Below are 27000 nucleotides of genomic sequence, written 5' to 3'. Positions count from 1 at the left end.
TAGTCGCCTGGACACATGGTGCCCTCAGAATAACTACGGGGGGGTTCACACAAACACTGGCCAACTCATCCACACACACACACACATACAACAGCAGTCCGTTAGTTTGGCGCGGGTTGGAGGTGACACCCAGGGGATTTGTTTGTATGTATGCCACTGCTTGAGTGCATTCATGGCTTATGATTCACATAAATCATGAACGACACTGACCTGAACCCAGATCTGTTTCAGCTGTTTCCCACTATGAGAGGGAAGCTCCAACCGATTTCACTCCATTAATGCAAGGGAACGTCTGTCTGTTGATGGCGTAACTGTCCATCAGGTCGTTTGACAGGCTGTCCATCATCCATCCGTGATTCTTGTTATAGAATAAAAAAATAAATACCCAAGGCACAACACGTACTGTGGTCGTAGTTGGGAAATGGATTTCTTGAAGGAAGTGTGTCCACCTCTGCACCACTAGGGGGCGAAACACCCCTTTCAGATTGTTAGTATTTGGCACTTTCCAGTTTAGCATTTGGTTAATTGTTTATATATTATAATTATGCCCACCATCTATCCATCCATCCATTTTTCACCACTTAATCATCCAGGAGGGTCGCGGGGGAGCTGGCATAGGGTGAAAGGCAGGATTTTTGACTGTGGGAGGAAAGTGACACTGGGAAAACAGAAAGGTCAAACCAGGGTCAGAGCAGGTGACTTTTTTGCTGTGAGGCAACAACGCTAGCCACTTCCCTACTGTATGGACCCTCCCCATCATCCATTTATACACCCATTCACACATAATGCATTTCTTTAAGCTGAAAGAGCATAAAATTGTTGTCCTCATCAGTCCAAAAAAACGCAGACATTACGCCACGTTATTGTATTTATTATTTCCAAGTTTAAGCCAAAGGTGGGAACTGTGGAGCATGTACAGAGCGTCTTGAGAGCCACTCGGGTCAGACTAAATGTGTATACATGCAATGTGTTAGTCTGACTTTGAGAGAATCAATTTAGTCCAATTTCAGTAGAACTCAAGTCAAGTTTTTATTAGATTCCCACAATTATTTGTTTTCTTCTAAGGTTCCGTAAAAGTTTTATCCAGGCGGTTGATTTTGTATGATGTAAGAAGCCTTTTCTCATCCTATAGCTACTGTTTTGTTTCATTATGTTTTTTTTTTTGCATCTGCCACTTGTTGCAGTGCAAAACTAAAAACCTAAATTGAAGAATACGGATAGTGCGAGGAATCTGTGGCTATCAGAGGTTTACACTTGGAACATGTGAACTGATGCTAATCATGTGCACGGGGATTACAAACACCTAGAATATGCAGCTGTATGTGGGCCAGTGTATGTGTGTGTGTGTGTGTGCGTCTGCCCTTTGCACAGGCAGTTTGTAATCAGCTGTCACAGTGGACTCTGTCAAAATCGCAGCAGTGGAGACGAGGTTCAGTCTCAACACTGATCCATGCAGCAGCAGCAGCAGCAGTGAAGGCAAACATTCATCCCGCACTTCTACAACAAACTGCTGTGTTTGTCGGTTCTGAACATGGTTGTGTGAGTGTGAGAGTGTGTGTGTGCGCGCGTTTTTGCCTGTTTTCAGACTTCAGTGCCTGTATCAGGAACAGAGAAGAAACAAAGGTAGGATTGCAAAGTAATCAATGAATGAGCATGGTGAACATGAAGAAATCAGTGTAATTTGTGCTAAATATTCCACTTTACTCTACATTGTCGTCATATAAATGATGTATTATCAAGAAGCCAATGAGCAATGGCGGGTTGTTCTGCATCCATCTGCGCATCGATATGTTTCACCTCATTGTCTTTCAGTTCTCTGACTCATGATAATGCTATGGCACGACATGGTATCTATGATGTTTTCCGGTTCCAGATGTTGTATGTGTGCATGCATCGGCTATCACGGTAAAAGTTAATCAGCAGTTAGCAGTTAGTAATTTTTTTGTAAATTTACTGTTATTGCCCCGAAAGTTTAAGAATCAACATATAAAAACATGAGTTAACCTGCAAGTGAGCCATGACTTCTGTTACCTCTTCAACAGTGCAATTTCCAAACAGCTGGTTGTGAATCTGGAGACTGTGATGCTAAATGGAAGAGACCACTCCGAGATTGGGGGGAAAATCTGATTTTCTTTTTAAAAATGTGATCTCAACAAAAACGATGAAAAAACGACAAGTCATGCCTTTATTCAAATAAAATATAAAATGAAAGACAATTCAAAGAGATTCTGTAGCTAGAATTGACAATGAACAACTATTAGCATATAACACACTATGATTATTGATGTTTACGAGCACTTTTTGTCTTCGTAACGCCAGGAGACTGGGTTTTTGTCTCCCCCACTGAAGACTTTGAAGGCACTTGCAACAGTCGGTGAAACATTTTTGTGATATTTGAACCAAAACAGCTTGTTTTGCCTGTATGACGCAACCAAACTGGGGTCACTAGAGTTCCCCTTATTGTTTTTGTTGTCCCAAGTATAGACTCTCCGTGGAAGTTGCAGCATCAGAAAACATGGTGCACATTACGGTGCACCATATACAGTCAGTGCGATGGTTGTTCATGTTGAAGATAAGTGTTCACGCTCACCTTACCCGCCTCCAAACTGCAAATGATGTGACTTTTTTGGAGGATGTTACCTCAATGCTATTTCACACCTGCTGAATAAGCTGCTGTGAAGGTGCAGCTTCCAGAGTTCGTGACCTAGTTTCTCAGAGTTTTGTGCCATTCCATAGAAATGTAAAGTCACTGACAGTGGTGATGGTTAATCTGTGTAAGCTACAACAAATTTTAAGCTACAACATTTTCATAGTGTAATAACCTGAGTTTTCTTCTTTATTTTGTCCTGCGTATGGAGATGATTGAGCTGGGCCTCGCTGACGGCAGCCTGATCGACGAGCTGATGGAGCTGACGGCTCAGAACATCAGTCACCTGGAGATCAAGGAGCACTTCAACGTCGTCAAGGAGATTGGCAGAGGGAAATATGGCAAAGTGCTGCTGGTGACGCATCGCTTCAGGGGTATGTCACTGCAGTTTTTAATCCCTGACAGTGGAGACTGATTCTATTAAAAATGAAACTAATATAATCCTGTTCATATGATAATTTAATAGTTGAAGCAAATAAAAGGCTTCATTTTAAGTGTAGTTGACACACACAAAAAACTACTTTTTGTCTCACCTAATAAAATGTACACTCACTAAAATAAAGTTGGAGATCCAAAACTGCCTCCATCAGTAAGTTCAAATGTAAGTGCAAATTTGGTGATTTCACTGTTTGAGATTGTTCATTCTGATTGTGACACAAATTTATGAAACGCTGCAGAAGCTTGTGCAGAAGCTTGTGTTTCTCCACAAAGTAAAAAGTGCTGATTTTCTCTATAGGGTTTGGTGTGGGAGAGAAAGTGGTTCACAAACTTCTGTGTCCAGTCAAAAAACAGAGACTGCATGAGGGTAAAATACAGCAGCAAACATACTATGAAGATGGCATACACTAAAGCCTGGGTAGATTTTATTACGTGAGCCTTTTAGGGAATGGTTAAAAAATGCTTTAAATGAGAGGGAGCCTCCATATAACAACCTGATTCCTAGTGTCGGGCACAGTCAGGGCTGACCTTGTATCACATACTAGACTGAACTATCACTTTCTGCTTTATTTAAATTCAATACACAAATGTAAGGAAATGGAAGTTTGAAAGACAGTAGTTTAAGGTATATGTAAAGAAACTTTACTTTTGTTTTATGTGAATATAGAAATTTAGAAGGGAGACGTGAGATTCTTTAGCCCATGAATGCCATTAAAGGGTAAGCAGTTTGAGGTTGTCGTAAAGCAATAATTTTAGCTCATTATCTGAATGCAATAATCTTAATCAGTCTCAATGAAGTAGTCATAGATATTTCTCTGACTGTGCCATTGTATAAGAAAAAAGACTGAGTATTATTATTAGGACTGTTAATTCACCCAAAGCATGGATGGTCTGCAGGGACCCCCATGGCCTTGAAAGTGATGCCCAAGGCCTCGACTAAGCTGCAGGGCTTTCTGCGGGAGTACTGCATCTCCTTACACCTGTCTCATCACCCCTGCATCGTGGGCCTCTTTGGCATTGCCTTCCAGTCTAATGAGCACTACTGCTTTGCCCAGGAGCTCGTCATTGGCAGGGACCTGTTCGCTGTCATCCAGCCAAAGGTGAGTCGAACAAGACCAAGAGACTTAAGGGCTTTATTTTAACAATGATCCCATGATCGGAAACATGGGAGGCAAGATCCTGCAGTGCACAATAAACATTAGTCGCAGAAGCAACTCTTTCGCATCCCTCGGCATTAAGGTGTCCTTCCATGTCTGAAAGAGACGCAGTTGACTCCAACCTAAATCCACTGGCGATGCATTTAGACACTCAAAGCAGAGCCAATAGTGCATATCCATTCCATGACAGAATGTGAGGGTTGGGGACCAGGATAGAAGGACTGTGGTGAAGGTCCGGGCCAAGGATTGTGGTTAAATATCCAGGTTAGGCTTAGTGGGTATCCACTGTTGGCTCGCACTCTGACTTTTATTTTAATGATATCATCAACATTTCCATGACAAATACTATATCATAAATTATTATAAACAATTTAGCATGCATTCCTTTTGGCGTCTAAATGACCCGCCAATGGGTTTACTTTGGAGTCCATTGAAATCCCGTCTCTTTCAGACATGGAAGAATACCTTGTGCTGCTGAAGGACGTGACAGGGCAGTGGTATACAACTGTCTTTGGATGAGAACGAGCTGACAGAAGATGTCGCTGCATTTCAAAAGGATTGAAATCAGACTCTCATCACAGTGTTTCATTCATATCTGACCTATTTGTCCAGATCACATCAATACCACACATACCTGTGAGCTACGGCCTTTAAAATCAAACCCTATATGGCAGAATATCATGACGAACATTTTACCAATGCGTGTATTGGTTGACATGTTCCTGAACTTATAGGACAGCGAATGCTGTGGCAGTAGTCCTCCACACACTGCCGGTCTTGCACTTGTGTTGTCCAAGGATGCACGGAGACCAGAAGATCCAGGGGTCAATGCGGTTGGAAGATGATCAGATCTATTTTTATTTCTTTTAATTTAGTTAATCTTCTTGGCAGCCCATGGTTGCTGGTTTGAATCCTGACAGGTCAAGGACCAGGGTACATCTGAGCAATTGGTCCCCATTGACTGGGTTAATTGGACACTCAGAAATTGACACCAGCCATGGAGGGAACTCATCCAGTTTACTCCTTGTACCAGTTCCAATTCCAGATAAATGTCAACTCAGATATGCGGGTCGCTGAAAAAGCAATGGTCTCCTCTAGAGAGGGAGAAGCCAAAAGAACCTTTATTAAAGACAAAAACAGTATCATTTAAATCTGTATCAGGCTGTTGGACTGTTTTTGAAAACCTCTCTCCTGCTCTTTTAACTTGCCCAGGTGGGTATTCCAGAGTCTTCGGTCAAACGCTGTGTCCTCCAGATCGCCAGTGCTTTGGAGTTCATCCACAGCCACGGCTTGGTCCACCGCGATGTCAAGCCTGAAAACATTCTCCTGCTGGACACTCACTGCAGCCAAGTCAAGCTAGCAGACTTCGGCCTGGCCCAGAAGCGAGGGACCCTGATACGATTCATCACAGGAACCCTGCCCTACATGGCCCCGGAACTGTGCTCCATGGTTCTGCTGGAGGGCCAGACAGAAGTGACCGCTGCTCCCCTCAGTGTGGAGCCAAGCCTGGACACCTGGGCATTTGGAGTGGTCATCTTCTGCATTCTTACGGGCTACTTCCCCTGGGAGTGCTGCATGGACTCAGACGACTTCTACCAGGAGTTTGCCGACTGGTGCAGGATGGAGGAGAGACCTGACACTGGGGAGGATTTTCCACCTCTGTGGAAAAGGTTCACTCCAGAGGCCATGGAGATGTTTGCTAAGCTCCTGGATTTGGATGCAGGAAGGAGGTGCACAGTGGGGGAAGTGAGAGCATACACGGAGAAGGACTGGCTTAAGAAGCCTCAGGATGAGCCGAAGAAGACGACGGAAAAAGAGAAAGTCGGCGTCTGCAGAAACAGCTCTGGTCATAACAAGATGGAGGAACAAGTAAACGCTTAGTGACTCAGACTCTTGTTTAATCTTTGGCTTAATGCACACAAAAAGAATCTGCTAATGGTGTAAGCTAATTTAGCTAGGCTAGAATACTTAAAACTAACTTGTAAATCCAGCTACTCTCAGGCTATAATGTGCATTAAAATGGCAAAAACAGGCCAAAAACTAGACAGAACTATTGACCCAGATTTGAGAAAGTTGTATATACCACAAACAAAGAAACTCATATAGTAAATGTTGTGCTTCCTTTACTTTAAACTGACTTACGAATGTATACATTATAATTTCTTAATCTGTGATGGTGAATTTATTTTACTTGTGTACACCAGTGGAGAAGAAAACACAAACCGGGAGCAGTTGGGTTTTCATGCAAACCATTGTTATAGTTTATTACCGGTAATTAAAGCTGAAAGTAGCAGATAGATGTTTTTTTTTTCTTCAATTAGATTATTTTTCTTGTGAAAACCTTTTTAGGAAAGGAAAATGTAAATAGAATTGTGCTTATTTTACTTCTCCAGGAAAGTAATGTGTGTTTTTTAATTTCATGGGTGTTAATAAAGTCTGTGTCACTGAATATTTCGGTTTCAGTTGTTGCTGTGTTCAGTTAGTAAAAAACTAACTAAATTGTTTTCTGCTATTTATACCTTTGGAAATACTCAATGTCGTCTCGTCTGCCATTTGGTCTGAACCTTGGAGAGAGTTAGCGAGCCAAAAAAAACAGTGAAAATGGGATATTAAAGATGGAACTGCTGACTCAGCATTACAACTATTGGGAGTATAAGGAAACAGGAAAATGTCACAATTCGCAACCATTTTTCCTCAGTAAATGCACACGCTTAGGTTAGGTTAAGGTAAGGTATAAAAATGTGATTCCAGACACACAACCATCAATTGCGAGTCACTCTTAGATGTCAAAGTTGCCTTTGTTCCTTAATCCTCCTGGATCACTGCTCTTGTTGGTTCTTCAGCACAGATCCCAAAGTCCCAAAGTCCATCAAAATGTCTCTGTCACTTCATATTTGTGCATTAGGGGAAAATGGCAGAACCACTTTAACGGCCAGATAAAGATTCTTCTCAATATTGACAGAGACTCGGTCAGACAGTTCAACAAACAAGCACCAACACAACCAAAGAATGTCCAATTGTCTCTGCATGTCCACATGTCCATCTGACCGCTCCTGCTCACTCTGTCCCCATAAGAGAAGATGCCAGCGCCTTTATTCTGTATATTTTTGGCACATCCTACCAACAAACTCGGTTGTCATAGCAACAACAACTTCTAACAACAACTTGTAAGGCAAAAGACGAGACAATCTTGCCAAGAGGTTAAAAGCCGTCTGCGTGATGTCATCTGATGTCAGTGCAGTGAGTTTTTGCAGTCATTTTTCACGTGAAACTTCTTCACGAGAGGAGGAGAAGAAGGTTTTGGATCTTAGTTCATGATAAAGGAAAGGGGTAAAAGTCCATGTTTGTGAGACAAGTATGGGTTTCACGCTGCTCTCCGTGTGTCTGACTCCTTACAAGTGCATCACAAATCTGGTCTTCTATTGCTTCGGCTGTAACGACGCGAGACGGAAGGAGACGTTTTCTTCTCAGGAGAGGATCTATGACCCCAATGACATCATAGATGAAGACGTGTGGTAAATTGTCCACCTGAGAAAACACTGAGCTCTCAAAGTAACACCATTACAATACCATGGAGTAAATGGAGGCAGATTTATTCCCAGTAAGATCATTTTTACCCTGTCATCACTGTCTTCTCTCTTGCCCAGGAAAACTTCGGCATGCAGACCAGGTCACCGGAGGATCAACCCAGACGTCGCGCGGTCTGAAGTGGAAACGCTGTGCCCTCTTAACCACAGCCAGAGTCAGTCGGTGTCGCAATTTCTGAGTTCCTAGTTGAAAAGTTTAAACTGAAATGCCCTCAAGGATGGATTCCCCAACACTGTTGTTTCTTCTACTGTTATTTGAACTTCTGTCTTATTTTTAACACAGTTGAACAACCAGAGGAGGAGCTTGAGAAGGTCATTTTGTCACATAAGCAGGTTTACCAGAGCGAGTTGGTTCAGAGTTTGAGGAGCTGAAGTTTGTGAGCACTGAATAAAATATACATTATGCATGGATGGATGGATGGAAAATAAATTATTAAACAAGACGTTAGAGAAGAAATAGAATGGTTGTTTTTTCTGAGAAAATCTGTGTTCTTACATCAAGGTCCTCAGGAGTTGTTGATCTACTGCTGCCTTCGCCATGAAATTCATACGTGTTATTTTATAACTTAAATGTCTGAATTCCTGTGTCCCTGTGAGCTAAAAACACAGATTTTCTCCATGGATTTTTGGATTCAAAAGTGAGCGATTTACCGACATATTGAGCGAGCGAGGATGTTCTCGATCATCCGCTGAAGACTTCAAGTACGACGACATACTGTAGAGCTCGAATCATTTAAGTTGCCTCTTAAGCCTCACAGGATTCCAGTGCCCGGCTGACAGAAGAGGCAGAATGAAAACATGACTTTGTCAACATACAGATCACCATGTCGCTGCCGTGTCTATTTCATCTTCAGCCAAACAGCGGACTTCATTCCACACCCTGCTCTCCCAGCAAAGCCCCGTGAACAGTGTGATGTTTACATATCGTACCAGAGTTACTGCTGCTTACAAATGAGTCCCTGTGGGTGTATCACTGGCTGTGATCTCAGCAGCGGCAGAACCCGGCTCTCGCGGTGAATGTGAATCCCTTGAAAGCAGCACTCGCTTGTCTGTCAGTGGCTTCGAGGCGGTGGACATTTGTAGCGGGACAGCTGCTCCTTACACGTCTTTTGCAATGGGGACAAACGTTTGAGTGATTATGGAGAATGTCCAAGTGCATGGAGACGTAACAGCACGCCCAATGTGTGCTTGTTTATTTGTTTGTGGACAAACGCAGCAGATACATAGATAATTAGTTAGAAATCAATTCATTAAAATAGATAAACTTCCTTTTATGGGGAAGCCCACGGCCTACAGTGGAAAAGGGGACTTGGTTTGTTACCGGAGGGTTCAAATCCCGACAGGTAACAAGGGCTGGGGTCACACAATCTCCATTGATTGGGTTAATTGGACGAAAATGTGTTCAAGAAGCAAACAGATGTCCAGTTGCCTTCATTTGAAGCACTTAACTCAGAGTTTGTGTGGACAGCAAGAAATCATTTTGTGTTTTCTTACTGTACGTATGACAATAAACTCTTTGAATCCTATAAATGTGGGTGTTTTACGTGACTAGGTCGCCTCGGATGGCAGCCGCGACATTTGGGTGCAGTGGAATCTAGCGCCATTCCGAGTTATATCCATAAAAAAGCACTTTTGAGGACCTTTTCATGCACAAAAACTCTGCAATCTTACTGTAAATCACATCAGGACCTGTGATAATCGCAATCTGACCGAGTTTTAGTTTTACGATACATTGAATTTTGCTGGAAAAAGTCTGAAATTTGTATTTGAGAGAAGGGGCAACATCAGAGTGTTGCCCCTTCTCTCAAATACAAATTTTAGACTTTTTCCAGAACAAAAAGCCCTTGACTTTATGAACTTGCGCGCCCACTTTGTTGAGATTGCACCCGTTGTGTTTCGTAGAAACGTTCATTTTACTGACAAAATGGTTTTGAAAACGTGAGAAAAATCACAAAGGTGCATAGATTTCACACAAACATGTGCCGACTCAAAAATGTTTTTACTTAACTTTAAGCACCCTGCACATGTTGTGTTCCCACAAGCCACGCAGCACAGACTTCTAACCAGAGAGATTTTGCCTTCCTTTGAACCGTATGCAGGTTACCATGGCAACCAAGCTAGTGTAGGCGCATGGAGATGTGAGGGTTGCCATTCATTCATACAGTATTTTAAATGTTCTTATTTCAAGTTAGCATATTATATTAACTTTCAATTTGCACACTTTGCACAGAACCTTTTGGTCAACTGATGTCCTATAGACTTAAACTTTGACTTATTATATAAGTAAAATAACGTGCGCTGAGTATTATGCTGATGTTTCGATGCTTTGTGGAGAAAACGGCTTATTGTGCTGTGTATCAAACTATACATGACAAAGATAACATACAGTTTGATACTCAACATCTGAGCCGTCTCCAAAACCTCAGAGTCTCAGCGTCCTCTTTAGACATCAGTCATACATAATGTATGAAAGGCTACACATAAATAAAATGGATGACATTTTAGACAGTGAGAAAATAATTCTTAAATGTTCTTTTATAAAGAAATATCTTTTAAAAAAAGAGTCTGAATTCGGGCTTTTTAAAAATGATTATTATTTCCGTACAACGACCATATTTTTTTTTTTGACTGATAAATGAAATAACTCACATTTTGTGAACCATTTTCAACACGTTTTATAAAAAAAAGTCATAAAGCGAAAGACAAAAGCAGATGCATTTTAAAGAAAAACACAAAGATGAAATCACAACTTATACATTACTCTACATTATACATGTATTACTACAAACTGTATAAAAATAGCTTTTGGTAATACTTTTCTTTTCGTTCATGAACGCTGTAATTGTATTTGCGCATTTAATTTTAACCACTTTACAAAACGTCTGATGCAGAAAAGGCATTTTTTTGTATTTGTATTTTGGTTCTGACTGAAAGGGAGCTGGGTTTTACCCAGTGTTTTTCTCACCCTTCGTCGTCTTCTGACGACACATAATCTCCCTCCTCCTGCTCTGTTCCTGGAGGTGCCACAGCGCCACCTACACCTGAGGGGTTGGGACTGCGGTGAACTTCAGCTGTGGTCTTTGAGATCTCAGGAGCCGCTTCAATGTCGTCATAGTTTTCCCCCAAGTCGTCCACCTCGTACGTCACCGTGTCTGCTAGAGAGAAGACGAGAGACACTCTGGTTAGGTTTCTAACAAGAAATGTTTCATTCATTCATTTTACCAATATAATGTGTTCATGAATCATCATTGTTTAGAATTAAAGTTGGATTGAAAGTCACACGCTCTGGTTTTATTGTTTCTACAACAGAGAACTGAAGATTGACGGAGTTTAAAACCTTGTGTGTGATGAGACGTGAGAGGCTGAGCCTCCTCTGCTTCATCGATGTCATCGTAATGAAATGAGGACGAGCTGTGAGGGTCGTTCTCTGTGACCGCGACTTCAGCCTCGGATCTGACTCCTGCAACAACAATGACGACAACGTGATCAAACCAAACACAGATGCTTTCAAATCACATTATATTAACATGTTTCATTTTATAACGTAAAAAATTATGTCACTATAAAGCAAAATATTTCATTTTATAACGTAATAAATGATGTCTTTTTTAAGTAAAATGTTTCATTTTGTAATGTAAAAAAATATGTATTGCTGAAGCAAAATGTCTCATTTTATAACGTAAATAATGATGTCTTTTTAAAGTAAAATATTTCATTTTATAGCGTAAAAAATGTCTAAAGTAAAATGTTTCATTTTATAACATAATAAATGTCTTTAAAAAGCAAAATATTTCATTTTATAACATAAAAAATTATGTCATTATAAAGCAAAATATTTCATTTTATAATGTAATTTTTTTTTTCTTTTTAAAGTAAAATGTTTCATTTTGTAAAATGAAAAAATTGTCATTATACGTAAAATGTTTCCTTTTATAAGATAAAATAATATGTCATTAGGGTTAGCAAAATGTTTTATTTTATACCGTGAAATATTTCACATTGTAACGTCGTATCAGTTCAAGATGGAAATGAAGAAGAGGACATTTTTCAGACTTACTTGAATCTTCCACGTCATCATTTTTGCTGACTTCTTCATAGTCACCACTTTCAAACTGAATTTCTTTTCTTGAAACTGTTCTGGCTTCAGTTAAAAAAAAAGCATTAGACCTTTACTGATGATATGTGACAAAAACACCAGGCAAAGCATTCACTTATTCATATTATGTTACATTTAACAGTTGCAACATGAATCCTGTAAAATAGAAGCACTGATCACAATGTCTTAAATGGGAATAATATACAGTAAAACAGTCAGAGGTTAGTGCAGAAACACTGGCCTCTTGTGGCAGAATGTGTTTAATACACAATTTGTTTCAGACTCAGGTTAAAATAAAAAACATAAAAATAAATATAAAACGAACCTTATGTGTTGCCTCATCAGTGTTTCATTGTAAGTGAAGGAAAAGAGCTGCTTTTAGAACTTACACTTACACAATAAATAAACAAAATAAATAAGAGATACTTCCGGGTCAAGTGAGGTCACTTCCTGTTTCGCTCTTCTACCTGAGAACCAGAGAGACTCAATCTAACAGACTCACCTGAATTCAAAACCTACAAACAGACAAATGCCTCCAGTCATCGGTGAGTTTGTTTGTTTATGGACTTGGGTCGACCACTTAGCCTCTTGTTTGTTAGCATTTCTCTGTTTTCCACTTAATGTCATATTAATAATGCTTTTAATAGTTATGCTAGCGCTAGCATGTTAGCATTTGCTGTTTCTAGAGACTTTTTTGTGTGCGCCTGTTGGGATTGACATGTCCCAATTAATTTAATGATAATAATAATAATGCATTTATATTTACGCATGTATTAGTTATTATGTTAGCACACGCTGTTAGGCTTTTTGTTTGTTAGCATGTTAGCATTTTGATAATGATGATTATGTTGAAAATCATGTGTGTATTCAACTTTATCACTGATATAGTTTTAACAGTTCATTAATTGTACTTTGATATTTTATAGGTTTGAAAGAAGGAGGAAAAGGAATTCTATCTTCTACAGACTATGGTAGGATCCTGAACTTTATATAAAAGTAACTACTATTATATTATTTTGTATATTATATTATTTGTATGTATGTATGTATGTATGTATATATGTATGTACATTTATATATTTATACTACTATAAATAATTACTTCAAATTGGAACTGGAACAAGTTTGACAATGCATATTTTACTTGATTAAAATGACGATACATTGTCCAAAATCGCTTTAATCCCCTAATCCCCAGCCTAAATCATAGTTTTTGGACAGTGGGAGGAAACTGGGGAGAGGTTATGTGCACACACAGGATCTGAACTGATGACCTTCTTGCTGTGAGGCAACAATGCTAGCCACTGAACTGCCATGTGGCCTCTAGCTGTAATCAACACAACATTATTATTTGGACTGCATATTTGTGTCGTACTATCCAAATCTACATTTACGTCCTACATTGGGAACATGGAGCAGAATGAAACACTCACCTGGTTTTTTCCAGAAATTCTTGACTTTCTTCAGGATGCAGATTTGTATAAATATAACGATGACGATGATCAGAGCCAAACATAGTCCCACAGCCAGGATAATGGGTGCTATGCTGTGAGAATTCTTTCTCTTATTTTCATCTGAGTCGTCCTTATACCCTGAAATCAAACAAAACCACATGAAGCTTTCTGCTTTGACTCGTGGAGAAGGACGAGTTTTTCATTTTAGTTTTTGTGATTCATGTCAATCAAAGCAGCAACTGGTGGAACAAGAAAAAGAAATTTGGCGTGGTCACCGTTACAGTAGATGTGAGCGGGTATGACTCCTTTACAGGACCTCTGAGTAACGCAGTACTTGATGTCGTTGTGGTCGTCGGTGCAGTCCAGTGCCGTCTCCAAGTCCTTGAATCAAAGTCAAACTTGTCTTAAAGTTCACCCTTTTCCATATAGTCGAGTAAGACAACAGTGCGGTGGAAACAGACAAACATAATGGTATAAAAGAATATTTACCTCATATGGGTGGGTGCCGGGATACGATTCAAGACTAGACTTCAACTAGACAAAGAAAATGGATGATTGGCATTGCCAAGTCTCAGAGATTATTACTATGCTGCACAGTTAAGATATCACAGTCAGTGTTACGTGGAAAAGAGCATATGGATCTTAAGGTTGAAAACTCAATTATGAGAGGAACGTTCGAAATATGGCGTGACGTTGTTAAAAAATACAATTTCACAGGTGACTGTAAACTTGATCTGGCCTTCTCACACCAGGTTCAGACCAGGTGTAATAGACAAAACCTTTAAAAAGTGGAGAGACAAAGGAATAACTATAGCTATATGTACACTCATAGATAAGCAACATTTTAAATCACTTGGTCAACTTAAAAATGAGTTTGGATTGGACAACAGAGATTTTTACAGATTTCTTCAATTAAGACACTTTTATGAGACAGAAATAAAGAAAGACTTCTCATTGGAAGGGAAATGACTGAAATGGGAAAAGTAGTTTTACATCTGAGTTGTCTGAGAGTGATTGGCAGTCCATTTACAAGACCCAACACACATCCACAAGTTCTAAGAGATGGAGGGAGTTTGGTTGGAAAAACTTAACACGTTTTTTTATTACACCACAAATTAAACAAAATAAACAAAAGAAAATAAACAATTGGGTCAACAACAATTCTGTTGGAGACAATGTGTACAATCTTTATGCAAGATAGTAGTGTCTTCCCCCTGTATTTGTGTTTTGTTCTTGTTTTATTGGATGAAAAATAATTTAAAAAAAAAAAACAATATTTACCATTCTTGTGTATTCTCTGTTGTGTATTCTGTTGTTATAACCATCACAGCCGATCTCGTGGCACAGCTTTTCCATGAATGCCATGGAAAGATTCAGGGGACACATTTCCTTCCAGTCATATCTAGAATTAATTAAAAGCTTGCCTCCACATTTTTCAGTCGTGTTGAACTTTACACTACCTGTGAAAAGGAAAATTGACTTTGATTAATTTTCATTTGCATTTGGGAACAGTGCAAGTTTTAAGGAAATAGGCGTACAGTATGTGGCTTTTTTTTTTATGTCTTATCTGTTCACTCTGCCTAGCTTAGCCGATATGACACTAGCTTAGCACAAAAAATGTGGGAGCAGAAGTTTAACAGTATCACTGTGGTAGGACAAGATGTTCATTTGTTGTTGTGTTTGAGATTTAGGTCATCACATTTTTAAGTATAGCTTGCAAGGCTAACTGCTCTATTATACATAGATGTATACGTGTGTGTGTGTGTATATATATATATATATATATATATATACATATAAACACATGCTTTTCATTCTTCATTCCATGGAATGGCAAAAATTGCACATTATATGTGCAAATGGAATACAGCATATTTTCTGTAAAAACATCTTAAAACTTTGCTACAGTATCTGTTTTAAAGGGAGAATACATTCTTTAAGCCAAATAACAATGGTTCAATTAATAACATATCTATAATATTTTTTTTGATTTTACATCACGGCACGCAGTAGTTGTTGATCCACTGCTGCCTCCATCAGTGAGTTCGAATGTGTTATTTTGTGACTTTGTTGTTTTAAAATCCTTCATTTGGATATATCATAGTGACAAAACCTTACGAAACGAGGTAGCGGCAGACCAGCAGCTCCAGTGTCCTTGTGTGCTAAAAACATGTGTTTTTGTCTATGGAGTTTGGTGTGGGAGCGTGAGTGTGATTACGCGAGCCTTACCCACACATCTAACACGCACAAAGCCTGCGTCACACACTCCCTCGACTCTCTTGCACTGGCCAAGTTTATAATGGAAGTCATCACATTGGACATGGTAGCCGTTGTAAGAGTATGGCTCAAAGCCAGAGGAGGAGATTTCGATTGCGTTGCCGCATTTCTGTTCTTGGCAAACTAAGTGTGCATATTTTAAGTTCCAGTTACTGTAACACACTTTCTTGTCATTTAGGGTTACATAACCGTCGCATTTCTCCGACAGGGTGACACTCGGCTCATCTAGGAAGGAAAGAAATAACATGATTTAACGTTAAAGGAGTACACGATAGTTGAACGGTATCTGTTTATTTCACTTTGTGTGACTCTTAAGAGAAATGACAAGCAAACAGTAAACTATAATTTACCTTCACATTGAATAAAGAGCTGCTGTTTCTGTGAGGACGAGGCCGGTTTTTCACAGTCCCAGATATTTCCGGGGGCCGTCCCACAGCTGAAGCTTCTGTTCCAGAAGGGAAGCTGCTGCGATGTTTTGTAAACCTTTTTTGACTTGAAGCTGCCGCAGTTTAAGTCCTTACAAAGCCTCTTTCCTTCAGCTCCTGTCCAACCGTCGACAGCGACAGCACTTTGTCTTTCTTTGGAGTGAACAGTTACGGCTCCGCTGCAGGTCTCGCTAGCCTTGATCTTTCTCCAGTCTGAGATAAAGAGACGAGAGTTGTCAAAACAAAACTCACAGATTTGAGCCACTTAAAAGCTATATCTACACTTGCTCAAGTATGTGCTGGTTTATCTCACTGTGGACGACCTGTACTGCTTGGAAATGTTACTGCGAAGGAATATAATTGTGAGGGAACAAAGAGGTTACTACATAGGAACGTGAAGGGTACATCAAAGCAATGTTAAGGTTACTGTGGAGGAACGTAAAGGTGACTGCAAGGGAACACAAAGGTGATTGTAAAGGAACACAAAGTTTACTGCAAAAGTTTGCTCCAGGGGTGGCTCAGTACTATTCTATTGAACTTAGTCTTTTTGAGGAAAAGTGTTTCTACATAAAGAGTCAGATGCTGGAGAGAGTTTAGGTACGAGTGGTTTCAAATATAATTTTGAGGAGAGAAAATTCCGCACAAACCAGAGCAGTTAAGTCCAGCAAGAGAACAGGGAGTGTTTGTAGAAGTGATGTTACATGCTGATAATGACTTCACGCCAGTTTTGGAACACTGCACTTTTGAAATGACGTGAGTTGCCTTCGGTTCCCGTCCAAAGTATTCAATCAAATTGACCCCTCGGCCGCACTGCAGCTCCTCACACATGGTGTGCTGCGCCTGTTTTTGTTGAAGAGCATCGGCACACACGGGCAGCCACTGTCCTTCAGAGAAGACCTCCAGGTTTCCAGAACATTTGTCTCTGGAGACGCTAAACCTGGGCTTGACACTGCCTGTAAACGACAACAACAACAAAAGAGACACAGTTTTCGATTGTTCAAATGTCCATGTGAGGATTATATGAGAGTTTATAGATTCAAGGATTTGGAAGAAGAACAAAAAAAAGGAACCAAGCGGTTCCATTGTCTTCAGATACAAAGTTCAAAGTACCAACACTTTTTTTACTGAGCTTAAAACCAATCGATCTATCAACTTGTCAATCATTCTGTCTGTCCTTTCATTTCGATCCATCATCCATTTGTTTATTTATTTCTATTTGTCAGTCTGTCCATCCGTCCATCTGTATGTCCATGTCTTTCTTTCTATCCAGGTTTCCTTTGTTTTTTTTCTTTCGTTCTGTTGTCCACCCACTTCTTTCTTTCTGTCCACTCTTCCATCTGTCCATGTCTTTCCACCTAGCTGTCCTTTGTTCCATTTTTTCTTTTTCTGATGTCCACCCACTTCTTTCTTTCTTTCCATCCACACACCATTCATTTCTTTTTATCTAAAGTCTGTCCATTCCGTTCTGTTTGTCAAAGTTTGTCCATGTCTTCCTCTCTGTCCATGTCTTTCTTTCATTCTTTCGGTGCATCCATTTCTTTCTTTCTCTCTGTCCTTTGTACCATTTCTTTCTTTTTTCTGTTGTCCACTCATTGATTTCTTTGTCTATCTATCTATCTATCTATCTATCTATCTATCTATCTATCTATCGCAAAATAACTAGCATCTTTCTATTGCTAACTTTTTTATCTTTCTATGAATTACCAGGTAGCTAGCTAACTTTATCTTTCTGTCAATTACCAGGTAGCTAGCTAACTAGCGCCTGTCTGTCTTAACAGTTTACCTGAACAAACAACGTAAGCAGGTGGACACACGTGTTGTTCACTGTTCATGACGAAGCTGCAGTGTCTCAGACTCGTTGTGTGTTTCGTCTTGTGCAAACTCTTGACCATCACGAGGTCCTGTCCAGGTGGACTCTTGGCAGCCAGGATGGTGTCTCCGCAGCCGAGGCTTTGACACAGCTCCACCGAGTGTGCGTGTGTCCACGAGTCTGCACACACACCCCCACACCGTCCGTCCAGACACACACTCACTGTCCCCCAACACGCGTTTGTCATGTTCACTGTGATCGTTCCTGTGGACACAAAAACACAAGCCGAATACTTCTATTTATATAGTCAAGTATGACAATGTCAACTTCCTGTCAGGCCTCCTTCTCTGGCGCAGAAGAATAACAAATTATATATAAATAAAAATTAATACATGAATACCTGAATTAAATTTTTTTTTTTTTCACAAAATTCACAAAAGATTATTTAAAAGAAAAACTGAACAAGCAGGACACGTTTGCTACCATTAATTCAGGTACTTGAGAAAGTGTCTTGTTAGTTTAGAAAAACTATAGATTTTATTAAACAAAAAAATTATTCAGAATATTTTTTTGTAGCTCAACGAATCAGAATACCAGTGTTAATAGATTTCTTCATGAAACATTATCTCAAATTCAGGGGAAAATTAAGTCTTTAATTTTGAAATATTTCGCAAATTTCATATTCTTTTATTTAAAAAAATGTTGATTGAGGAAGACGGAGTAGAACACATTCATTATATTCAGAAAATATTTAAATCTTTAGGAAACATGATCTTAGCAGAAATGTTGTTTTCTAAACAACATTTTGTTAACAGTTTCAGAAAAAGTAATATTAACTTGTTAACTCAGAAAAGAAAAAGAAAAAAAAAAAGTGCTAAAGTAAGACATTTATTTGGACCTTCTTTATGACCTTTAAGATTAAAAATAGATATAGATAAATAGATATTTTTCACCACGTTACCTGAGCAGATGACTGCTGCTATGGTGCCATTGTGGTCATGTGACTTTGCGGCAGCGCCGCAGTCAAACAGAGACGCGGCGTCGGATGGGCAGTTGTAAGATTGATCCCAAACCTGAACGTCAGCGGCCGCGACCGAGGCCGAGAAGTTTATCGCCTTCCCACAATGCACCTGCTTGCAAACAGCGTCCGCTGACTCTTGGGTCCACGTGGTCGCGGACCCGGACAGCCAGTAGGTGGCATTGCCGCTCTCTATCCCCACCAAACCAGAGCAGGAATTATCGTCTCCCTTCAGAATCAACACCTTGTGCTCTGACGGGGACAAGAGAGGAGGAAGAGACAGATTAAGGGATTATCACAGATTATGTGCTTTATAATGTCAACATTAAAGTTGCAGTGTGTAACCTTTAATTGACATTAATACTTAATATTATTAATGACAGAATCAAATATCACGCATTTTTATTCTCTTTATTATTGACCACAGACACCAAATTTAACAACGTGGATTAACATTTAAACATAAATAAATGTCGTATGTAACTATTTTTGTGACGTCACGGAGGAATGTCGCAGTTGTTCTCAGTGAATTTGATGCATTTTTCAAATTGAGCCTAATATTTGCAAATTGGTTCAATTGTTTTGATCCAATTTTTTCCAAGTAAATAAAATAAAAATCATGCTCCGTCAGAAGCAAAGATGACCAGCTTTTATTTACTTTAAAATAGACCCAGCCCCCAAATTTAAAAAAAAAAAAACATGTGTAAAAAGTTTTTTAAAAAACAATACTTGTTGTTAAATGTGGAATAATGAGCAACACAATCTATTTAAAATTAAATCTAAATAATGAAAACAAAGATTCAAAGATTGTTGAGGATCCCTGTATTTTATTTTAAAACGCATTCAATGTGCAATTTTCAATTTGTAAGTTTTTAATGCCATTGTTTTTGATATTATACATTTAGATTGTTTTTTATTTTAGTTATAACTTCTAGAATCAGTTGAATGCCTGTGTTTATTATAGACTTACTTTACACCTTGATCTGCTGCCCCCTGGTGGCCAAAAGGGCGCACATTTATTTTCCTTCTCTTTTTTTTGTGTATTGATAGTTTTAATGTCTTTATACACTGATGTTAGTGTGATATTGTCTTTTTTCTTTACACTTTAATGACGGTTAAAGAATAGAAACATGTAAGAACAAAGACTCACGGTCACAGGTTATCCTCACTGCTTCTGTCCCAGATGCTTTTTTAGACGTTTGTGTAAAACACTCAGAAATGCTGGAAGTGTTTTTGCTGCAGTTTAATGTCTGGGTGAGAAAATTCCCAGAGCTTCCGCCTAACTGTTGCTTAGGACTGTCGCTGTTTTGTCTCCGTCCACAGCTGATTTGTCTGCAGACGGTGTCCGAGTTGTCATCTGTCCACTGATCTGTGGACACTTGTTTCCAACTGCCCTCGTACAGGACCTCCACTCTGCCCGCACACTTTCCAGGAGCGTCCACCAGTCTCACGTCTAAACTTCCTGCACCGGAAGAAAAAATATGAACAAACACAGACGGAAAGAAAGATAACTAGGACGGCACACAGTCATTACAGGGCCCTCACGTCCAGATGCAAGACGGGGAGTGCAGCAGTTCCCTGACCTCACTTTTGAATCAAAATGGCTGACTTCCTGTTGAGCTGAGGCCACGGTTACGGTTGACTTTTTTGTTCGTCTTTGTCTATAACATCATTCCACCAAGTTTCGGGAAATTCAGTGGAACTCGATGTATGGAAGTTATAGGGCACTATAGGGCGAATGGTCAAAATTTACCAAAATGCAGAGGGTTGCCGTGGCTGTGCCATTTTTAATCTGCAAAACCTTTTGATAACTTTTCACCTTTGTTGTGTCTAGTACAAATGGCCGCGTTTTTTTATGTCTGTACGGCAAACGTGCACAGACGAGTTCGCTCATTTACATAGGGTGCATATCGCCAAAAATTCAAACCAAAATCCAAAATAGCTGACTTCCTGTTGAGTTGAGGCCATGGTTACGATTGACTTTTTTGTTCTTCCCACCATGTCTGGGGAAATTTGGTGGAACTCAATTTCGTCTCCGTTTTCACCTTAGTGGGTGCTTAGTGGGTGCTGACCTCCATGCCAAGTTTCAAGAGTTTTAATGCACGTTAACCCCCTCAAAAATGACCGGAAAGACACTGATATAATAATAATAATAATCTGAAGGAAAACAATAAGCTCCTCGAACAAATTTGTGCCAGGAGCTGTTTCAGCCCCTGCCATTTGTGGCTCGGACCTTAAATATCTAGTATTATTAATATTATTATCATTATTATTATTATTATTATTATTATTATATATAAGTATCTTTCCTGTTGTATCTCACCTGCGCAGACGACATAAGCCGCGGTGGAACATTTCATGCCTTGGTCATGTATGGCCTGACAGTGCCACAGTGACGACTCGCTGCCTAAACAGCGGACGTTGTCCATTATTCCTTGTCCCGCAGACTTTTTCTCGTAACTGATCACCTGGAGAGAAATATACCTTCATATCACAGGACATTACAGAGACTCTAATGTTTTAATATTGAGCCATGAATGAAAGCTCACTTTGCCACAGCCCAGCTCTCTGCAGGTCACCTCGGCTTCTTTCATGGTCCACGTGGAGGCGCACACAGAGTACGTAGCTCTGTTCACGTCCATGTGAACGGTGCCGTAACATCTGCTGGCTTTACCGCGGTCCATCAGAACCACTCTGACGCTGTCTGTGGAGAACGTAGTCGGGTATGTGATTCTGATGATTAAATCGCCGTTCTCTAACACACACAGTTCAAATGTTCAGCTCTGTCGACTATTTTCTCAATCAGTTACTTGTTTGGTCCATAAAATGTCAGAAAAGAGTCAAATGATTTTTTTATCAGTGTTTCCCAAACCTCATAATGATGATGTTCTCAAATGTCATATTTTCTCCACAAAATGATATTATTTAGTTTGAATTAATCCTTTGTACAAAAGAGGATTGGGACACATGTAAAAAGTAAAAAAAAAAAACTTAAAAGGAAAGAAACAAAAAAAACAGCCTGAATGAGATTATAAATCAGAATGTTTAGATTTTAAGTCAGAATGCTAATCTGAGATTTTAAGACAGAATGTTTAGATTCTAAATCAGAATTCTTAGATTTTAAGTCAACATTCTATGCTGAGCTTTTTGGTCAGAATTCTTAGATTTCAAGTCAGAACTTTTAAATTAAAAGTAAAAATTCTGACATTAAAACTCAGAGTTGTTAAAAAAAAAAGAAAATTTGAGATTCAAAGTCTGAATTCTGACATTTTTCTCACAGTTTTTCCCCCCCAAAAAATCACACATGTGGCCTATAATCCTCTTCTGTGCCTTTGTTATAAGAAGCAAATACATTTGAAACAAATGTTCAAAGAAATTTTTTAATTATTTATTAAAAGGAACTCAAAAGTAGTAAAACAGTTAACGATGAATTTATTAATTGATTTTAAACCTAACTTTAAAAAAGGAAAACAAATTCAAAATTCAACAAGATGATTGCATACTGTATGTTTGTATATTGTAAAATGTTCAGCCCTAATTGAACGGACTTACCTGAGCATGTCAGCTGTGTCCCATTGAGACTGAGTGAAGAACCACAGTTCATCTGCCGACACCAAACATCAGGACTGCTTTTATTGTTTTTAAAAGGAACCCATTTTTCTTGTTCCTCCATTTCCAGCTGCCCAGAACACACACTCTGTGTGTTTCCTCTGAGCTGCAGTCGCTCATAACCTACAAAACAAGCCACAAGAAAAATATTGAGCTCTTGAAGTAACACTATTATCGCCATTGTATTTTTTTGTTCTTCACACCGTGGTCAACATTACTCAGCTCCACTCCGATCAAAAACCCTGGTATATTCTAGGGATGAGAATCGGTATCGGTCAGTATCATTATTGGTCCGATACTGGTCAAAATCACTGGATCTGATATCGGAAAAATAAAAATGTAGAATCTGATACGATCCAAAAATCATATATCGCAAACGTAATTAGAAATCAGCAAAAGCATTTTAGCTCAGCCAATTGTCTTTTAAAAGACTCAGCACAAATGTGTTATTCTAAAATGACTATCGGAATAATATAATATAATAATAAGTTTTTACATCATTATCGGCCACAAAAAAGTGAAAAATCCTTATTTTATATATAACAGAACAGTATTTCTGATTTTCCTCCATGTACCACCAGGGGGAGCTCATGTACCACTGGTGTTACAGTACACGTACCACAGTTTGAGAAATATGGCTTTAAAGCACATGCACAGTTTAAATCGAGCTATAATCTGACTAAGGCCTAAGAGTCCAAGTATACATACTGAGGAGAAAATTGATTTTTTTTGGCTGTGCACATCTGACTCCGCCTCCATAGGTGGCGCTGTATTGCTCTATAAGCTCATGAGGTATGATTTCCAGCATGTTTATATGCACAATTTAAATTGAGCTATGGCCATAGTCTGACTAAGACAGGCAATCGGACAACTTGCCGAGTCCAAATATACATACGGAGGAGAAAATGTATTTTTTTTGACTCCGCCTCCGTAGGTGGTGTTATATCTCTCTATGAGCACATGAGTTTAATGCAATACTGCAGCTTATATGTTTTTGGTCCGACTAAGCGGAGTAATCAGACTATGAATCACGTTATCCAGGTATGTTAGTCTGACTAAGACTAGCTCGATTTTAGTCGGACTTAAATGACATTAAGAAAACCAAATTATTGTCTTAGTCTGGATTTTTAACATCTGTAAACACTGTAGGTCACAACACACGTGTGTGTGTGTGTGTGTGTGTGTGTGTGTCTCAGTATTTGTTACCTGTGCACATTACAGAAGCAGGATGTTTGCACTCGGTCAACTCCTGAGTCACACACTGCCACAGATTATTCAGAGACTGAATGTTTCCACAGTCCAGCTTCATCTTCCTGGACGTTCTAAACTCCTTCCAGATCATCCAGTTGTGCACAGATATCTCCTTAGATTTGCCACAGTCGAGGCTTTTGCACACAGAATCCGCTTCTTCTTTACCTTCACGTCGGTGAAATAATCATTATCGTGGTAGTAAACTCAGCACGGTAACACTTTACAATTAAACATTAATTAACAATAGATAACTCTGTTATGAGAATTTAATTAATGTTATTTTAAACTAACCGCTAATGACGGGTCAACACAGCCGCTGTTGATATCGGTAAAAACTGTTAACTGACATTTGTTAAATGACATTAAAAGTTTTAAGTAACTTGTAAATGTCTTTATTAAGTTAACATTTCTTAGTAGAAAAAAAAAGTAGAAAATGTGTTTCCCTGAAGTGAAACTATTACTCAACTACAATTAAGGATTTGTTAACCATTATTACCCTTAATAAATGCTAATTCAGCAATTCTATTAAGAGTTAGCTGGTGTAAATGTCAGTTTTGTAAACCTTTAAAGTTTTTGAGTTAATACCTTGATTTACCTGAATAACATTGTTAAATATTTAGCTGAATTAACAGTTAGTAAATGTTTATTACAGAATTTAATAACTACCATCAAACAAAGGTACTACAAATGGAAAATGTAATTACCACCTATTGATGAAGTCAATGAATTATAAATAAGTATATTAATAGGTAATTAGGAGTCAAAAATAAAGGTGTATATTGGAATCCTAAAGGGAACTGATTTTTAAGAAATTTAATAAAACAGTCAATATGAAGTTAGTTACAATAATAATGATATATTCAGAATATTCAATTTAACAATAACAATGAAATTGGAAGGGATTGACCATGTTCTCAGATTAAGATGTGTACCTTAAATTGAAAGGAAAATTCAATATATGACATTTTCAAAGACAATGTTGGTGGATTTGTTGGATTAAACTGCCATAAAAGTAGGTAATAATGGTGATAAATTAAAGAAAATCAAAAATAATACTGTGTGATCTTAAACACTTACCCAAGTTTTCAGCACAAAAGTAGCCTGGCTGTTTTTTCCCGTCGACTGAGAACTTAAGAGCTCCGGCACATTTAAACCCGTCCAGGGTGATTTTGATTTTATCTACAACTGCAGTCACACAATAAAAACAGTGTTAGCACTGTTAGCCCGCTTGTTTCACAGAATATCTGACAATTTAAAGGTGTACGTGTTCTTAAAGGGAACTGTTTAGGTTATTTGTAGTGAGGTTCTGTGAGACATTTTCACATTATTAACACTTGGGACACGCTCGCTGATGAATTGGCGGCCGATATGGACGGAAAGCAAACAGTAAACAGGTTTTAGCCGCACAACAAAAGATTCACCTGTTAAAATCAGTGTCCGTTTAAGTCTTTCATATCTTAAAGAACACTTTTGCCACATCATCTCTCTGTGAGACAAACATTTTTGGCTGGAAACTGAAGTTTGTAAAAGGCTCACTCCCTCGCGCCAAAGTCCATAGAGAAAATCAGCGTTTTTAGCTCACAGAGACACAGACGCTGCTGGTTTACTGCTGCCCCGTGTGGTAAGTTTGTGTCACTGAGGTGAATCCAAACAATGGATTTCAAACACAAAATTCACACAATAACACATATGAACTTAGTAAATGAGGCAGCAGTGGACAGACGGCTTATGTTTGTTGTGATTTTAAAAATGCTGATTTTCTCTATAGACTTTGGTGAAGAGGACCAAACGCATTACATATGCAACTTGTTCTTAAGATGTTGTAAGCTGAATAAGGTGGTTTTATAAGTGTTTATGTCCAGACGTCAGTGTTGATAATATGTTCATATCTCATATAACATATAACAAACCAGCACTCTAGACAAATGTAGTAAAATCAAAGTCGAGTCTCACGTGAGCATTTGATTTTCTTCACCGTATCCTTGAAGTAGTGGCTGACTCCTAGACCGGGATAATCGCAGTCAAACAAATGGTTCTCGGTCCCGTTGCATTTCACTTCGTTGAGCCACACGTCCCCGGGCGGCTTTGGCACGTCCTCTGTGGCGCCCTCCACTGGACTCCCACATTGAGTGCTTCTGCACACCACTTCCTCCGTGGCTCTGTTCCAGTCCTGATCCCCGACGATGCCCCACGCGTTCTTGTATAAGATTTCAACGTGACCGTGACATGGATCCTGTTCACCGCGCAGAATCAGCCGCATACCTGCAGTTGTACGGAGGTTGTAGGATTATTATGGGATGTATTAAGGGCAATGGGTTTGTTATTGTTGTCCATGTCTTAACTTTTCCATGGCAACATTTTTTATTAAAGCATTTTAAAAAGTTTATGAATATTGTCTGCTCAGTCTAGAAATTATGACGGAGCATTAACGACCAAAGTATTCAAATAAAACCAATAAACTTGACTCTTATTGTACATATTATAGTTACTGCTGTTCCATTTACATAAATCATTTCTATATTTGAGCTTTAAGCACCTGCATACACATTATGTCCACATCTTTTTTCTTAATGAAGATTATTTTTATTTTCTTACTTTAATTCTATCTAATTAACACTTTTTAATTAGATTTATATATATCTATATTTACATATATATATATATATATATATTACCTGCGCGCTGCTGTATCTTGCCGTGCACGTGTGAGATCAACAGCAGCTCAGTGTGAGCGATGAAGACGAGCAGGAACCACATGTTTGTTTCAGCTCAGACCAACAAGAGTGAGACAGGAGAGACTTCAGCACAGCTCTTTTTATTTGACAAGGACGTGTCGATGAAAAAAGAGCTGATCTGTGTGTGATTGACGTCTAGATCGCAACTGTTTCTTTATGGCAGGAAGGAAAATAACAGCTAGTTGTTGATTTTTGTAATAACTACATAGATTCTACATTTTTAAGAAAAGCAGCTCAATTTAATAAATTACTAAATTCTGATGAATATCTTTCAGTAAAAACACAACAGCCTTGTTGTCTTGTCTTTAAAGTAAGTAACTAAGGTCTCTTAAGTCTTTAAGGCGGGGTTCTCAAACTCGAAATGACCCGGAGGCCAGTGAACTTCTAGTCTAGTCAGGAGGGGGCCGGTCAGGTAAAAAAAGTTTGGGAAATATAACTGTTTAGTGATAAGAAATTTAAATTAAATATGAAGTGTTTGTTTTAATGTATGATTTAC

The 27000-nt window shown here is 38.9% G+C and overlaps 2 protein-coding genes and 1 long non-coding RNA gene across 5 annotated transcripts; 2 read left to right on the top strand and 1 right to left on the bottom strand.

Moving 5' to 3' along the window:
- Positions 1–608: 608 nt before the first annotated feature.
- si:dkey-8e10.3 (serine/threonine-protein kinase SBK1) lies at positions 609–6691 on the top strand. Of its 2 annotated transcripts, XM_044037304.1 has the most exons (4): positions 609–1623; positions 2859–3021; positions 3983–4185; positions 5455–6691. In XM_044037304.1, the coding sequence occupies exons 1-4, from the start codon at positions 1321–1323 to the stop codon at positions 6121–6123; spliced, it is 1338 nt and encodes a 445-aa protein (XP_043893239.1). In that variant the 5' UTR covers positions 609–1320; the 3' UTR covers positions 6124–6691. The 2 variants fall into 2 exon arrangements, with proteins under 2 accessions (XP_043893239.1, XP_043893240.1); XM_044037305.1 differs by lacking the exon at positions 609–1623 and having other exon boundaries at positions 2764–3021.
- Positions 6692–10526: 3835 nt separating this feature from the next.
- On the bottom strand, positions 10527–26556 carry LOC122777683 (scavenger receptor cysteine-rich type 1 protein M160). 2 transcript variants are annotated; one of them, XM_044039081.1, is made up of 20 exons: positions 26445–26556; positions 25723–26031; positions 24847–24954; positions 23725–23934; positions 22462–22641; positions 21459–21613; positions 21233–21377; positions 20060–20371; positions 18853–19161; positions 17865–18155; positions 16729–17034; positions 16007–16294; positions 15609–15881; positions 14661–14839; positions 13869–13913; positions 13655–13760; positions 13359–13517; positions 11887–11970; positions 11167–11289; positions 10527–10984 (listed from the first exon to the last, which is right to left on the bottom strand). In XM_044039081.1, the coding sequence occupies exons 1-20, from the start codon at positions 26524–26526 to the stop codon at positions 10791–10793; spliced, it is 3858 nt and encodes a 1285-aa protein (XP_043895016.1). In that variant the 5' UTR covers positions 26527–26556; the 3' UTR covers positions 10527–10790. The 2 variants fall into 2 exon arrangements, with proteins under 2 accessions (XP_043895016.1, XP_043895017.1); XM_044039082.1 differs by having other exon boundaries at positions 10527–10981.
- LOC122777684 lies at positions 12392–20518 on the top strand. Its single transcript, XR_006361355.1, has 3 exons — positions 12392–12470; positions 12852–12896; positions 20233–20518. It is a non-coding gene; the product is annotated as an uncharacterized LOC122777684 (long non-coding RNA).
- Positions 26557–27000: the final 444 nt, after the last annotated feature.

This window comes from Solea senegalensis, linkage group LG11 (assembly GCF_019176455.1).
Source record: "Solea senegalensis isolate Sse05_10M linkage group LG11, IFAPA_SoseM_1, whole genome shotgun sequence".
NCBI lineage: Eukaryota > Metazoa > Chordata > Actinopteri > Pleuronectiformes > Soleidae > Solea > Solea senegalensis.
The sequence above is the reverse complement of the archived record's forward strand: the minus strand, read 5'-3'. Positions and strand labels throughout refer to the sequence as shown.

What these genes read in the sequence shown, in the direction of transcription:
- si:dkey-8e10.3 (XM_044037304.1), top strand. Translation starts at nt 1,321, where the DNA reads ATGTGGGCCAGTGTATGTGTGTGTGTGTGTGTGCGTCTGCCCTTTGCA. An exon ending in GGTGACGCATCGCTTCAGGG is followed by an intron (nt 3,022 to 3,982) that starts GTATGTCACTGC and finishes GATGGTCTGCAG; the next exon opens with GGACCCCCATGGCCTTGAAA. An exon ending in TCGCTGTCATCCAGCCAAAG is followed by an intron (nt 4,186 to 5,454) that starts GTGAGTCGAACA and finishes TAACTTGCCCAG; the next exon opens with GTGGGTATTCCAGAGTCTTC.
- LOC122777683 (XM_044039081.1), bottom strand. Translation starts at nt 26,526, where the DNA reads ATGTGGTTCCTGCTCGTCTTCATCGCTCACACTGAGCTGCTGTTGATC. An exon ending in TGCTTACGTTGTTTGTTCAG is followed by an intron (nt 17,035 to 17,864) that starts GTAAACTGTTAA and finishes TGTCGTTTACAG; the next exon opens with GCAGTGTCAAGCCCAGGTTT. An exon ending in ACAGAGAATACACAAGAATG is followed by an intron (nt 13,914 to 14,660) that starts GTAAATATTGTT and finishes TTCTTTGTCTAG; the next exon opens with TTGAAGTCTAGTCTTGAATC.